Below are 14,236 nucleotides of genomic sequence, written 5' to 3'. Positions count from 1 at the left end.
TGGGGGCGGTTGTTTGTTTTCTAAAAGAAAATAAATATAATGCTTCGCGGAGAAGATATCGAAAGCTTCACATTCTTCTAGTGGAGAAATACAGTTCTTAAGCATGTAGTTAGTAATTTACATAAGCTCTGTGCCCCTGTTCAGGCTGGTGTGTTTCCCCTAAATAATGCACGGTACCCTGCTCTGGTTCATGCCAACAGGTATGCCATACCTCAGCTGTTCTTTTGGATGCCGTTGATCGTCTTTGAGGAACCTTGTTTTCTTCTCGTATGGGAGTCTGACTTGGGCAGGGAGCTGGTGGGAGGGGAGGCTTTCAGCCTGTCAGTTGTCTGTGGGAATTCGGGTATAGCTTACGCTCTGATTTAGCAGAAACTGAAAAGCCCGAGACTGTAAAATCGCCTTTGCAAGCTTGGGGGGACAGAGAGGAAGAGGAGTGGCAGTAAAACATGTTCATTTGAGACTGGGCTTTTAGCACTGATTGTAATTGTGCAGATTGGAATTAGTTTGAGTCACTGAAACAAGTTACTTGAACACTGCTTGTTCCAATTCTTGTTTTGTTTAACTGTTTTCTGTGGTGTCGGGTGTTATTACTAATACTAAGTTTTTAACTGTTAATTTGTTGTTACAGAAAGCCTATTCTGCGGTGTCGGGTGTTATTACTAATACTAAGTTTTCAACTGTTAATTTGTTGTTACAGAAAACCCAAAACTAAGAGAGCAAAAAGATTTCTTGAGAAGAGAGAACCCAAACTTAAAGAAAATACAAAAAATGCTATGCTCATAAAAGGAGGAAATGCGAACTTAACAGTGACTGAAGTGCTTAAAGACATTGTAAGTTGTTGGACAGTCGGGTGTTATTACTAATACTAAGTTTTCAACTGTTAATTTGTTGTTACAGAAAACCCAAAACTAAGAGAGCAAAAAGATTTCTTGAGAAGAGAGAACCCAAACTTAAAGAAAATACAAAAAATGCTATGCTCATAAAAGGAGGAAATGCGAACTTAACAGTGACTGAAGTGCTTAAAGACATTGTAAGTTGTTGGACATAGTATGCAACCTTTAATTGTATAACCTTTTGTTCTGCCTGCCTTTCTCTTTTTCTTGCAGTTTGCATATTCTCTGCTGCAAGATCAATATTTTCATACTCTCCGCATTCCTGAAATCTCAGACTGACCAGTACTCCAAAGGTGTCATTACCTATGCCTCGACGGAGGTTATTTTCTTTCACGTTCTTCTTTACTAGAAGTTTTGAGCTTATTCTCTTCGTTATTATTTTTTCCACAATTGTCCAGTGTATAAGGTGAAGTGTTGCAAGTCCATTTGAAAGCAAGAGGATTAGGTACAGAATTGGGACTGGATCAGCTGAAGTCATATCCCAGAATCCTGTAAACTGCTTGTGTGTATTGATATGGAGCTTTCAACCTCTCCTAAAACTTAAACTTACCAATTCTGTCTCCTAACTCTATACCTGAAAAGATTATAGCTATTCTAACGCTCTTTTCTCTCCTTGCTTTGTTATTTTCTTACTGTCTTATGCCAATGATAATCATGTTATTGTTCACTCCCTGTTTTTTCTCGTGCCCCTAGATTCCGTTACATGGCTTTGATTTCAGCTGTTTGTCGGTTATTTTGTTGTTTCTTAGTTTCTAGAAATACATCCTGCAATTAGTTGGGAACCAAGATTGCTACCAACTTGAAGGGTATTATTGTGAGCAGGCCTTTTGAGGTCCCTTCTTCTAGACCAGTTTGCACAAACAATTACTCTATTTCATGTGATCATGTAAGTTGCAGGGTTTTAGAAAAAGCAGTGCTGTGCACTTAAATGTGTTGGAAATAATACACGTTTAACTTTGTCTTTTGTAGTACGCTGTGAAGAAGCCTTTTGCTGTACTGTATAAAAAGTAAGTGGTCTCACTTTGACATCTTTGAGTCTGCTGTCGAGACAGCTTTTGGTAATTTCAAAGCACAAATAGAGATGCTGGGTAGTGTTGGGGCTTGAACAATGGAAAGGGTTGCAGAAGGTGACTGAGATTCACCGTAAGTTACAGTAGACTGGAAACAAGCTACACGTGATCAGTGCTTGTGCTGAGCCCATTCTGTGCCAGGTGTTACGGGGCAGGATTCAGCAAACTTGAACAGTTGGATTCTCTGACTGATCTGTGCAGAGAGCTAGCGAGGTTCTGTGTGAGGAGGGTAGGCTGAAGTTCTTATATCTGAATTCTTATGAATTTGAGTTGCAGATTATAATGATAGGTACGTCTTGCTCAAAATGGGAACCCGGTATTTGTGTGGATGTAGTGCAGAGACATTAACTGTAATAGCTAAATTTAACGTTGGATGAACAAGCAAAGGCAGTTGTTTATGAAGCATCACTGGTGGTGATCTGGAAGTCAGGCCCCAGGAGACACGAAATGTGGAGGAAAATACTTAAAATGGCAACAGTGGCCCTAAGGCACTTGTGGCAGTATTAATATGGTGTATGGTTTGAACTAAAACTGAGCCTCTACTCTTGGAGTTTCCAGTAGAATGCGGAATTTTAATGTTATTAGAGAACTAATTAGAAGTGCTTATCTGGGCCTGTTCCTTTTTTTCCTCCTCTCAGGAAAAATATTACCAGGCCTTTTGAGGATCAGACATCATTGGTAAGTATAAACCACATCTTCTCTTATGACATTTTACAGCCTTAAAGGCATGAAGAACTTTATTGGAGGATGATTTTCTGTTGCTCTGTGAGGAACTAGATTAGAAACAAAATTTATAGGGAGTTTGAGTAAGTTGAAGGTAGGGCTATGTCTAGATTTATGGTGTCAGGCATATTTTTCCTCTGTCTGCAAGATAGAATTGTCATGTTGTGAGGACTTTGTCTTTACTGTAAATGCGTGTTTCTGTAAACTGGCAGGCAAATTTAGGACTCTCTAACACTGTTGTAGGTAATAGTGCTTGACATGAAGAATAAAGCATTTTATTTTGATTTTCTAAAAGTCAGTCCTCTAAAGTGACATTGCTGTGAACAACTTGTTTCCAATTTGGTGAATTCATAGGTTAAAATGGTTAAATGGAGCTATCATAGCTTTCTGTGACTTCCTCATGTTTGAATAGAGGAAGAAAAGCGCAGCAGAGTACCACATGCAAACACTTGCATCAGCTGTGCAAACATGAGATGGTCACTGAGAGTTCTGTTCCAACATCCAGAAAGAACCGTCAGAAAAATACGGAATTTCAGTTGAATGTGTGTATTTGGCCTGCAAAGAGGTTGCCAAAGTGGCTCTTCGGCAGCTTGGAGGGTATTTTGGAAGGGGGTGTGTGTTTGGAAATACATTTAGTGATATGCCCCTGTCTGGATTTGATGTTGATTCAGTGCTTAAAGGTAAAAATAATTTATGAGCAAGAAGGCAAAAAATAGAGGGGCTAATCCTAAGACTCTCTCTCACACATTTGCACTTCAATTGAAGCATTACTTTAACTGGTGAAATATGTCTGTCATAAAAGCGGTATATGTATTTCCTTCAACAAAATGAGAGAAAGGAGATAGTGATGTACAGCTGTAGTTTTACGATAAAGACGAAAAAGAATTATCCCCAAATAAGTTGTTCGGTTCCCAATGATCATGATTTGGTAATGTTTGCTCAGTGCCACTGCTGACTCACAAAGGGAAATAAGGGTCAGCTTTCCAATGAATGAGGCAGTTGTTGAAATAACTTGCTGAAAACACACACTGAGGTTGGGAATTTAGGCGTATTGTATTAAGTAAATCTCTGTGTGAAGGAAAAAAAAATTCACGTATACCCACCAGGCACAAATGCACTTTCTTGTCTGAAAGGGTCTGTGAAAATAAAGGGGAAACACATCTAAGGAATTCTCTGTAAATGGAGAGAGAGAGGAGGGGAGAGATAGCTAAGGATCCTTAATGATCATTTTTTAAAAAGTGAAGGCAGCCAATGGTGAGTGCTAGAGGCATTGCTGAAGTTGTATTGGACAGTTGGGTTAAAGCATTTTTAATGTGTTGGGAACAAAAAGTCATTGTGGTTCCAGCATAGATACAGCAACATAGAAAGTTACTTAATCTGCATTAGTAGTGATGCTGAGGTGGTGTAGTATGTTTCTGTTCTGCTCTTGGCGTGAAGCACAGTAATGCAGCCACCCATAAAATATTGCAAGTGGGATGGAAAACTTGTTGTAGGTAGAGAGGAAAGATTTGCAACAGTGTTTGCTGAAACTAAACCTCTTACAATCCCATAGCTGATGACTTGGTTTCACAGTCATATAGGAACTAGCTGATCATCAGCTGACCACTGATATAAACTCCTAATGATTTCTGGGAAAACACGGCAGCTACAATCATTCTGATATTTTAAAGGGGGTCCTTCAGGGAATTTTAATTCTTGTAACCTCAAAACAATGGGTTTGTGTTATTGAGAACAGTGTCAACAAATAACCAGAGCCTAGAAAGATATGGAAAGGCAAAGCAAGTTAGTTGGGGGGATTTTTTGGTTTTTGATTTTTTTTTTAACTTGGTTACAGGCTTTTTTTTAAAAGGGCAATTTTGCAGTGTGTGTGATGTTGTAGTACATGCAGGACACATTTGAGGCATTTGAGTTTGTTGCCTCTTTTTAATACCATACAGCTGTTACAAGAGTGTACATATACCAGCACACAGTGACGAACGGAGCTGTACGAGCAGGTGTTTCGAGGGGAGGCCCCTCTGGCCTGTCCTTGATCTGCCTGCTGTCAGTATTGTTCAGGGACTTGGTGGCAGAGCTCAGAGCTGAGCTGTGTGAGTTGTACGGGTGGTTAGTCCAGCCTAGGATTGCTCCTGGGGGTGTCCCTCCCGGGGCAGTGCTGCAATATGCTCTCTGAGCGACTGCCGTTGCAGGGGTGGGAGGAGATGCAGTGGCTTTTTCTGCTTCACAACCACTAAGGGTGGGTATAGAAGCTCTGGTGGTTCTGGGAAGTACTGGATAAACAGCGTGTGTGTATACCTAGGAGCCACGAGTGATACGCAGAATGAGAGACTGCTCTGAGAAGCAGCAGTGTGTAAAAAGGCTTTGGAGTTGGATATCCTCAGAAAGAATTGCTGTAATGTTGGTTCAGGACATAATACCGTAATAGGTTCTTTATCTGCTCCACCTGGAGAAGAGATCTGTTCTATGATAATAACCCCTGGCTTGGTTTTAAGTAGCATTTTAGTCTTAAATAATAAATGGATGTGAAGTTGCTCTGTAGAAGGACTCTCGTGCCCAAGTGTGAGAACATCAGATATTTGCACATGTTCCTAGGCTTGCTGTTGAGGGAATTAACTGGTTGTTCAGAAACTGTTCAGCAAAAATAATATGCTGCATAAAGCTTAGCTGGGTAACTAAAATGGCGCATTACAACTGCAGCCAACTTGCAAATACTTACTCATCAGGTGAGGAGAAGTGGTTGAAGGTATCTTATGTAAAAACAAATAATGAGGAATTATGAAAAAGGGCATTACAGATCAAATGGCAAGAAAAACTGCCTGGCTTAATCTTCAAGACTGCAGTGGGAAATAAAAAAAGAAATTAATTGTTATTTGAACCTTGAATGCAACTGTCAATTTTCGTTTATGTGGACCTGGACAGGCTCAAAACTCTTTTGGTAGGTGCAGTTGTTCTTCTCATGAAGCAGCTCCTAAACTAATGTGTTTGTGATGTATAGCTTCTTGCAATATTGTAAACACTACAAACTGGAACTCACGAGTTTTGCTCTCTTCCTCAATTGTAGGAATTTTTTTCCAAAAAATCAGATTGTTCTTTGTTTCTGTTTGGCTCTCATAACAAGAAGCGACCTAACAACCTGATAATAGGTAATATGTCTCACTTGGGTTTTTATTTGGATGAAAGGTCTAGTTTTCAATGACTATTTAAATAGCTGAGTTTTCTTATTTTACTCTCACAGGTCGCATGTTTGACTATCACATCCTAGATATGATCGAGCTGGGCGTTGAGAAGTTTGTATCCCTAAAAGATGTCAAGGTAAGGAATCGCTAACTCAGTATTTCAGTGACATCTGCTGGTGGATTTTTTTGGTGCATTGCCTTTTTCTGTGCTTTGAAGCAAGGACAGGAGTTGTTTAAAAAAGCGCTTCATGCGGTATATGAGGCTTCCTAATTAGCATACCCCAGAATGTTATTTTTATGCTCTGCTTTTTATTTTATTTTGGTTGTTTTGAGCAAGCTTGCAACTTTCTTTGCAGATTCTATTTTTTGTATTTGCTTTATTCCTAATATTTTCCTTTTTAATTAAGGAGTTAGATTTATAAAATGCCTTAGGCTCTGCTCATGGCAGGTTCTGATATAAACTGGCGTAGGCTTTGAGAACTGAAAGCCCTCTTCTCAAATTATAACCAAAGAGGGTCGTCCCGCTGAGATGATTCTGAAACTTTCTTTAGCTTTCAGTAGCACATAAATGCCAGTTTTCAGGGAACTATACTTAATTCAGATGGGGAGCTAAGACCTTGATTATTTAAACCCAGAGGAAATTCACCTTTTATGGCTATGTTAGGCTCATTTTGGCAAGAGTAAAACATATTTCATATATGTGTACTTTTGTATCAAGTAGTTCATACACTGCAAAAATAAGGAATTTTTATGGTCCTCCTTCTCATTACAGTGTATAATTTGGCAGGACAGTCTAGAGGGATAGTGAAGAAATTAGGGTTTATAAAGGTGAATCTTCCCCTTGCAGTCAGATTGCAGTGTGTATCTTAATAACACTGTTTACAGCAGGGGAGTTATAGTTAAGTAAATGTATTTGTTGGCCAGAATTAAAATTAGGTGATTGACTAAACTAGTGTTTTAGCCTTTTTCATGTACTCTCCAGTGTCAGAGGACAATAGGCTGCTTTGCCTCTAATTTTAGTTTTCTTAGTAGTAGTTGCCGTCAAATTCACTTGTTTTCTCCAGAAGGTGTTATCTTCCACATTTTAGAGTAAAGAATCAATCTCTTTAATCCAGCACAAAGAATAATACACTTCTCCCTTTTAAAAACAAATTCCTTCCATACACATACAGTGTTCTTCAATGAGGAAAAAAAAAGAGTGTCTGTTCTGTCTGTATTGATCACAGGTCACAATTTTTCATTCAATGTTGTATGACTAACCACCTGTTAAGTCAATAATATGTCCCCTAACATGGTCTGAGTTTTTGTTCTGTTTTAAAATTGTTGTTCCACAGAACAGTAAATGTCCTGAAGGAACAAAACCTATGTTGATATTTGCTGGTGACATGTTTGATGTAAATGAAGAATACAGAAGACTGAAGAGCCTTCTTATTGGTCAGTATTTTGATTATTTGAGTGGTAGGATTGCATAAATCTGTAGTGATACGATCTGTTGGGAAATGCTGGTTTGTGATAAATGTTTGCTTACGTTCAGCACAGAAGGAAACCAAGAACAGGCACCTGTAAGTTTCATGTCACAGGAAATTAAAGTTAACTAACCATCATGATGTTAGAGGGGGGGAAAAAAGACTAACCTAAGAGACTCTGAAGTTGAAACTTTGTCTTCACTAAAATTTATGGTTTTGTGGGAAAATTCTTGTGTTTTTCAAAAAGTCTTTACCTTGTAATTGTACTGGATCATCACTTTTCTAACCAAATAATATTTTTCAAGTATCATAATTTGAAATCAGTGGATTAAGTTCAGAAAATGCGATATTTTTGCTTACAAAAAAGTCCAATGAGTATAATTGAGCTTGTGTTCTTATAATGAAAGCATTTTCTGTTGGGAATTTGACCAGTTCTAACAAAAGTGCCATTGATTAGAGTCCTTGGAAAGAACATGTGCAGTAAAAATCAGCTGTAGATAATAGCTGTGTCATAATGTCAAGGCAGGCTTGGAGCTTAGTAAACAAACTGGCATAAAGTTTTTTACTATCTCAAGGTTGGAGGCTCTGAGAGATAAAGCACATTGTAGATTTTTTCTGGGGAACTACAAAAAGTGATTGTGCTTTTCTTAGGGCAGCTTTTTGGGACACTTCAATGAGGTGGTGCTGTATCTCTTGACACTTAAAAAATGCATATTGCTTGGTAGAACTAGATCTAGTAAGTAGAGTTGTGTGTTTTTTAATTTTTACTAGGTTTGCGAAAAGTAGATTACTTTTTTTTTTTTTTAAACTTTGATAAAATACTGAAACTGGCCCAATAAGAACAGTTGTTCTTTCCGTTCCATTCTTGGGTTGTAACAATTCATAATTTTACAGCTTTGCAAGATCTCCCTTTCATATAAAATAAATATTGGCTGGGCTTTTTTTTGTTAGGCAAACAGATAAATGATTGCTCGTTAGAAACAGACCTTAAAAATGAGGTGTTTTTGTGTCCGTCCCCTCCCCCCCCCCAGTATTGTAATTCCTTAAAGCAAGATGTTTCATCTGGAATGAAACTGAAAAGGGGGCAGGAGAGGAGAAAATTTGCATCCTCTCAATACAGCTGGCTGGTTCTTGGGTATAGATGAAAGGCTAGTGACTGTGCTTATAAACCTTTGAAGGTGGGTGAATATTGAAGACAAAGATAAGTGAGTTTCAACGCTGCGTGTTTGTGTCACTCTAAATGAATATTTATGCTGCAGGAAGCAGGTGCATTATTTTCGGAAGTGTGTCTTGTCCAGGCATCTGCACAATGTTGGTGATTGGCATCCAGATCTGCTCCTGCACCCCATGATCAAACAGCTTGATACCTTAAATGGAAGACATGCATCATTAGATAGTTGCCAAATAACTAACTAGTCTTTCCTGTCCTATTTCTTTTGATGTTCATCCTTTCTCCTTTCCTGTTTATTTGCCTTTTAATGACTCTGCAAACGTACTCAAATCAAAACCCTATCTTTCTTCTTGAATGTACTCCAGGTCTTAATGTTCTGCTGACTTCTATGAAATAGCTAGATGCAAAACAACAAAGGAAAAGGTTAAGGAGTGTAAAGGCTTGAAGGTATCACTAACCAATTAAAATTGTTTGGGTAATAATTGGACCTGCTTCAAAACTGCCCTTAACTGATAGGGAAGAACTGATTCTGTCGGTTCCTGCAAAAGAGAGTGCTTTTACGCTGCCACTCTATTGCTAGGAAAGATGGAAAAGTGTCGTTATAACAACAATGGCAAATATTTTGTTACTGTAGCAGTATTGTTGGGATCCCAGAGGGAATATTAGATTGCTGACAGCTTCTTGTTGCCAAACGAATGTGATGCCAGTGATGCTGGTGAACAACCAAGCTTTCATTGGCTTTTGTGGTATCAAAAGGGTTTACGCATGTTTGGAATATCATCTTACAGCAGTTTCTTTGTAAAATTAAAGGCAAGGGTGAATTATTGTCTTCATGGTAACCAAACCCTATAGTCCACTTAAATTGTGAGGTGGAAGAAGTTATTTAGGAGAGATAAATGGCAGCTGCATTTTTCTTTAGAGACCTGGAAGACAAGGACATCCTATTATTTCTGGTTTGGTTTTCATTGCCTGCTGATGTGGCAGTGTAGGAATTAATTTACGATGCAAGTCCTTGGAACGCAGTTCATGAAATTCTAATAACTTTTTATGCTTTATTTATAATGATGTATTATTTATAATGCTAAATATAGGCTATATTTATTTTATTTGTAAAATGTTTCATCTCTTACAGCACTGCCTGCTTGCTAGTTCTGTTGTTGCACACCCATTTCATCCTGTAAGTGGCTAGGCGCTGCGTGACTTGCTTATACGCTTGCTAAAATGTTGGTTTCCAGGAGACCTCTACAATTTTAGATTGACCATCAGGTCGTTCTTCATACAGCCTGCCTCACACAGTCTCAGAAGATTTGTGGGTTCTTTCTGGCCAAGAAAGGGGATGGCTGGGAAATGTCTGGGATAGAGTTTGAGCTCCACTAATGCTAACCGTAGCTACCTAGGTTACAGCGTTACCAGCTTTTGGATATGAATTGATACAAAAAGAAGTGGATAGACTCATGGTCCGAAGTAATTTAGGAATTTAATCTGGAAACGGAAGCATCCTGTGAAGCTCTCTGCAGGAAAAAGTAAATTAGAAGTTCTGGAAGCATGTTGAGGACAAGGGGGAGAAAGAACTAGGCATGGAAAGAAAGGAGAAAGCAAGTCTGTAGTCCAACCAAAGCAAGAGTTGTAAATCAAGAGTACATTAAAAAAACTTCAGCTCTCTGGATACGCTGAAGTGTAAGGTTTCTGCAGCTGTTCAGCATTGCCAGGAAACAGAAATTCCTGACCACCTGCATTTGTTGGAAGAGATCATCCTGTGGGTAAAAAGATGTGTGATGCCACAGGAAAATACGAAAGGGGGGTGTTGCCAATAAAACCACTGTAAATGTAAGCCTGTGTACCCGCAGAGAGCTAGTCAAAGGGAAAATACATGCCAGAAGCAAACAAAATACTTTATTTGCAACTTTTGCTCTAACTACGAGCTCAGTCCACAAGAGGAGGGGAGAGAGTGTTTGACCAAGGAAATTTCCTGGCTAGACTCCAGCTGATACCTGCCAGCAAGACTTTGTTTTGGATGTCACTCCAGTGCTATACTCTTGAAAAAGGTAGTGGAAGAAAACACAGCTAGCCGAGGGATCTGAAAATGGGACAGAACGGAAAAGACTGATGTGTTTTGCATCTGTTAGCAGTGCTCCTGTGTTTCAGCATTGCTCTGTAATGTTTATTAGCACACCTTGTTCCCTCAGTCAAGGTCACATTCTTTCTCCACCCTCTGCATGTGTTGGACAGATTGCAGCGCTTACTGCAAGCTCTCTGGCAGCACAGTATTTTTTTCATAGCCTGATACAAGAACCTCGCTAGAGACGGCTCATTTTGTATTTAACCTGTATTTCTGTGTTCTCTTTGCAAACTAAGCGAGTATTTAAGTGTCTTATTTTTATAGATATAAATATAGATAGTTGTTATAGATGTGTTGCTTATTAGATAGAGAAGACATTAATTGTAATGATGAATACTGCTTTACCTAAAGGACAGAAGTGCTTTGTTTTGGGGAAGGTATGAAAGAAACAATATACCTAAACTTTTTCCTCAAGTCAGAGAGAGAAAATGTAGGTGAGAGTGGACAAGATACATTTTCTATCTGTTTTGTACTGGTTTTGATCCTTCTTTGTATTCTTCCAGATCTGGCTCTGATTAAGAATCTTAAGTTTTTTGAACGATGTCTTTAAGCAGATCCCTGAACTAATGGCTTCTCTGTATTGATCTATGTTTAGCCAAGCATGAACTGGCCTACACGCAAAATAAGATGCGTTTCATTTTTCTGACTTTAGAGCTGAGTAATTAGAAGAATAGACAATGCAATTATCCCAGTTAGCTTAATAAAGCTAAGTTACTGCTCTGAGAGTATATTTGCTCTTCTCCATGCACTTATTTTTAGGTAGCATGTATATTGCTTCCCAGATAGTCTCTGGGAAGTCACGGTGTTCCTGCCAGGATTTCTACACGTTTGGTTTCACCAGTGCAGGAGCTAACACGTGCAATGTTAAGTTTCTCTCCTGTGTTTTGGCAGGGCTGCTGTTTTAAGTGCGGCTATTTTGTGAAATTCCCATTAAACATATAGATTCAGCTTTTCTAGATCCATCCCATGTATAGCCTTGCCTAGGTGCAGTAAAAATATTTATATAGGCAAGGAGTTCACATCAGTGATGTGATGCAGGTCTGTTGTGAAATAAACCGATTTGCTGCAGTCATCTGCTGGTTTGATTTTCAGCCAAGAAACCTGACATTTATTCTTTGTAAATATTCTTTCAGATTTCTTCAGAGGTCCCAGCGTGCCCAATATTCGTCTGGCTGGTCTAGAGTACGTTCTGCATTTCACAGCTGTAGATGGGAAAATTTACATGCGAAGCTATAAGTGAGTATGTGTTTTATCTATTTGTTTGCTTTTTGGTACACTTCTCAACTTTTCCCCAAATTTAGCCCATAGTTTTGTAGTTGAACTAGCTTGAGCAATGGTTTGCTGCATTTAAAACACAGAATGTGTAGATGAGTTCTAGCATAACAGAGTCATTTCACAAGCAGAAGGAAAACACTTAAGCCCTAAACCTGCTGCTTCCTTCCTTGTTGAACTCCCTCTCCTAGCTGGGAGGATTGCTCTTTCATGGGGTTGGGTTAGTAAGGCAGTGGGAGTTACCCTGGTGAATTTGGAGTACCCTCTTAGACTTCATGGACCGAGCCTGTTCTCAGGCTGATTTCTGGGACTTCTCTCACTTCGGCGTGTGTTGGGGACTGACAGACGCTAGGCTGCAGCTGGCGATACACCAGGAAAGGCAGGACAAGACAATCTTTCTTGCTGCGCTGGCGTTCATCCTTGCTGTTCGTGGCCTTGCCTTAGGAGGCTGTGAGCATCCATAACTTGTGTTCCATGCAATTTTTATTTCTCTTATAACAAAATCACTTTCGTCACTCTCATTCTTCAAAACAAACAAATAAAAAACCTTTTCGGTTAGTGCTCAGGTTATTTTGCTGTAAACCATAGTAAGTAGTTTTCATGTCTCTTAATACCCAGGACATTATTTTGAATTTGAGGAGTGATAGGGCTTTCAGGGTACTGGGACTGAGTGTTAACAATAATACTGGTCTGGTTTTGGTTTTTTTTAAGAAAAAAAAAGTTACCTTAGCCAGGTTATATTTCGGGTGTGTTCAAATTGTGATGGGACAGACTTAATATATTATGAATTGTTATCGACAGACATCTTCCTTGATAACAGAATCAGCAGTAGCAATTGTTTTTAACAGTCTTCCCAACTACAGGATTGAACCTGCCCTTTCAGAGGACGGATAAATCTTTATCAGAGAGGACAATGTTGATTTTGGTTGTTTTTCCCTTCTAGGGCGCTTCTGAAGAAATCTGGCTGTAAAATACCAAGAATTGAACTGGAAGAGATGGGACCTTCGTTAGATCTGGTTATGAGGAGGACACATTTAGCTTCGGATGACCTTTACAAGCTGTCTTTAAAACAACCAAAAGCCCTGAAGGTATGTTCCGTGGAAAGTATATTACTTCCATATCTATCTGTGAAGAAGAGCAAAAGCTGAAGTATTAATTATTGTATACTTGACCAAAGCTTACTTTTAGGCCAGCGGAGATTTCTGGGACCATAGCACTTCAGTGGTGATGAGCTGGCGTACAAACTCTCCTCTGGAAGCATATAGAACATACAGAACATATCTTAATCTCTAAGCTCCAGACAATGTATGCAGCCTTGCTTTTAGGCAGTTGATTCTCACCAGAGCTCCTGGCGCTCTCTACTCAGAAATACTAACAACGTTCTTCCCTTACAGCCTAAGAAGAAAAAGAATATCTCCCATGATGTGTTCGGTACAACTTACGGTCGAATCCACATGCAGAAGCAAGATCTTGGTAAACTGCAGACGCGGAAAATGAAAGGGCTAAAAAAGAGGCCAGCAGAGAAGTCGGCTGAAGATGGTGGGGTTAGTCCCAAAAAGTCAAAATCAGCTTGATAGTCTGGAACAGCTTTGACAGCTCTTTGTACCTTCAAGTTTAGTATATATATTGTAATATAAATGTGTCGGACATAAAAGATTTAGCTGCTGTTAGCTTTAGTTTTATAAAAAAATCTTTTTAATGGTTTGTCATTTTAAAGGGAACATGGAGTATTGAGCTTTACCATGGAACTTAGTTATTTAAAATAAAAACTGTGATATAACTTGCTTAATTTTCCGAAGCTGAGTATTTATTCTCTTGGTGTTGGCAAACAGACACTACTCAAGCAGCTGACTCATTTCCCAAGCAGTTTTATGGCTATTATGTTGGGAGCCCTTCATCAGTCAACTCGTCTTGCACGTTCTGCACAGGACCAGAGCAGCGTACGTGCATAATCTACACAACACAAACTTCTCTCTTCATTTATTGTTTATGTATTTCAGTTTTTGCACAACTGCAATACTCACTAAACTATAGACCGTCTTCTAAAGTGTGAACTGGCAATACATGTCTGACGCCAGACCGTGTTTTTAACTCTTGCACCAAGCCCTACTTCACCCCTGCAGAATCGGGAGTGATTGAGGTGTTCTCACTGTGTTCATCACCATGGCAGCAAAGTACCTGGTGTTTGCTTTAGGCATAAATGAAACCTTTACAGTTTGAATTTCAATCTTTGATGCTTGATTTGTGCCCAGAATGAAAGTGTGTGAAGCAGCCATGAAAGGTACAAGTCTTTGCTTCTTACTCTGCTTTCCTCCTGAGTTTGTGCTCGTGAGTTGTTGAAGGCTTGGT

The 14,236-nt window shown here is 39.1% G+C and overlaps 1 protein-coding gene across 1 annotated transcript; it reads left to right on the top strand.

Annotated features, from left to right (window-relative positions):
• Window positions 1–904: 904 nt before the first annotated feature.
• Window positions 905–13,682, top strand: RPF2 (ribosome production factor 2 homolog (S. cerevisiae)). Its single transcript, XM_009696007.1, has 9 exons — window positions 905–1,030; window positions 1,863–1,900; window positions 2,602–2,641; window positions 5,745–5,826; window positions 5,919–5,995; window positions 7,194–7,293; window positions 11,749–11,851; window positions 12,831–12,975; window positions 13,282–13,682. The coding sequence occupies exons 1-9, from the start codon at window positions 974–976 to the stop codon at window positions 13,459–13,461; spliced, it is 822 nt and encodes a 273-aa protein (XP_009694309.1). The 5' UTR covers window positions 905–973; the 3' UTR covers window positions 13,462–13,682.
• Window positions 13,683–14,236: the final 554 nt, after the last annotated feature.

The sequence above is a fragment of the Cariama cristata genome, unplaced genomic scaffold (genome assembly GCF_000690535.1).
Source record: "Cariama cristata isolate BGI_N322 unplaced genomic scaffold, ASM69053v1 scaffold12742, whole genome shotgun sequence".
Lineage (NCBI taxonomy): Eukaryota > Metazoa > Chordata > Aves > Cariamiformes > Cariamidae > Cariama > Cariama cristata.
Note: the sequence above shows the minus strand (reverse complement) of the source record. Positions and strands in the feature narration are given on the sequence as shown.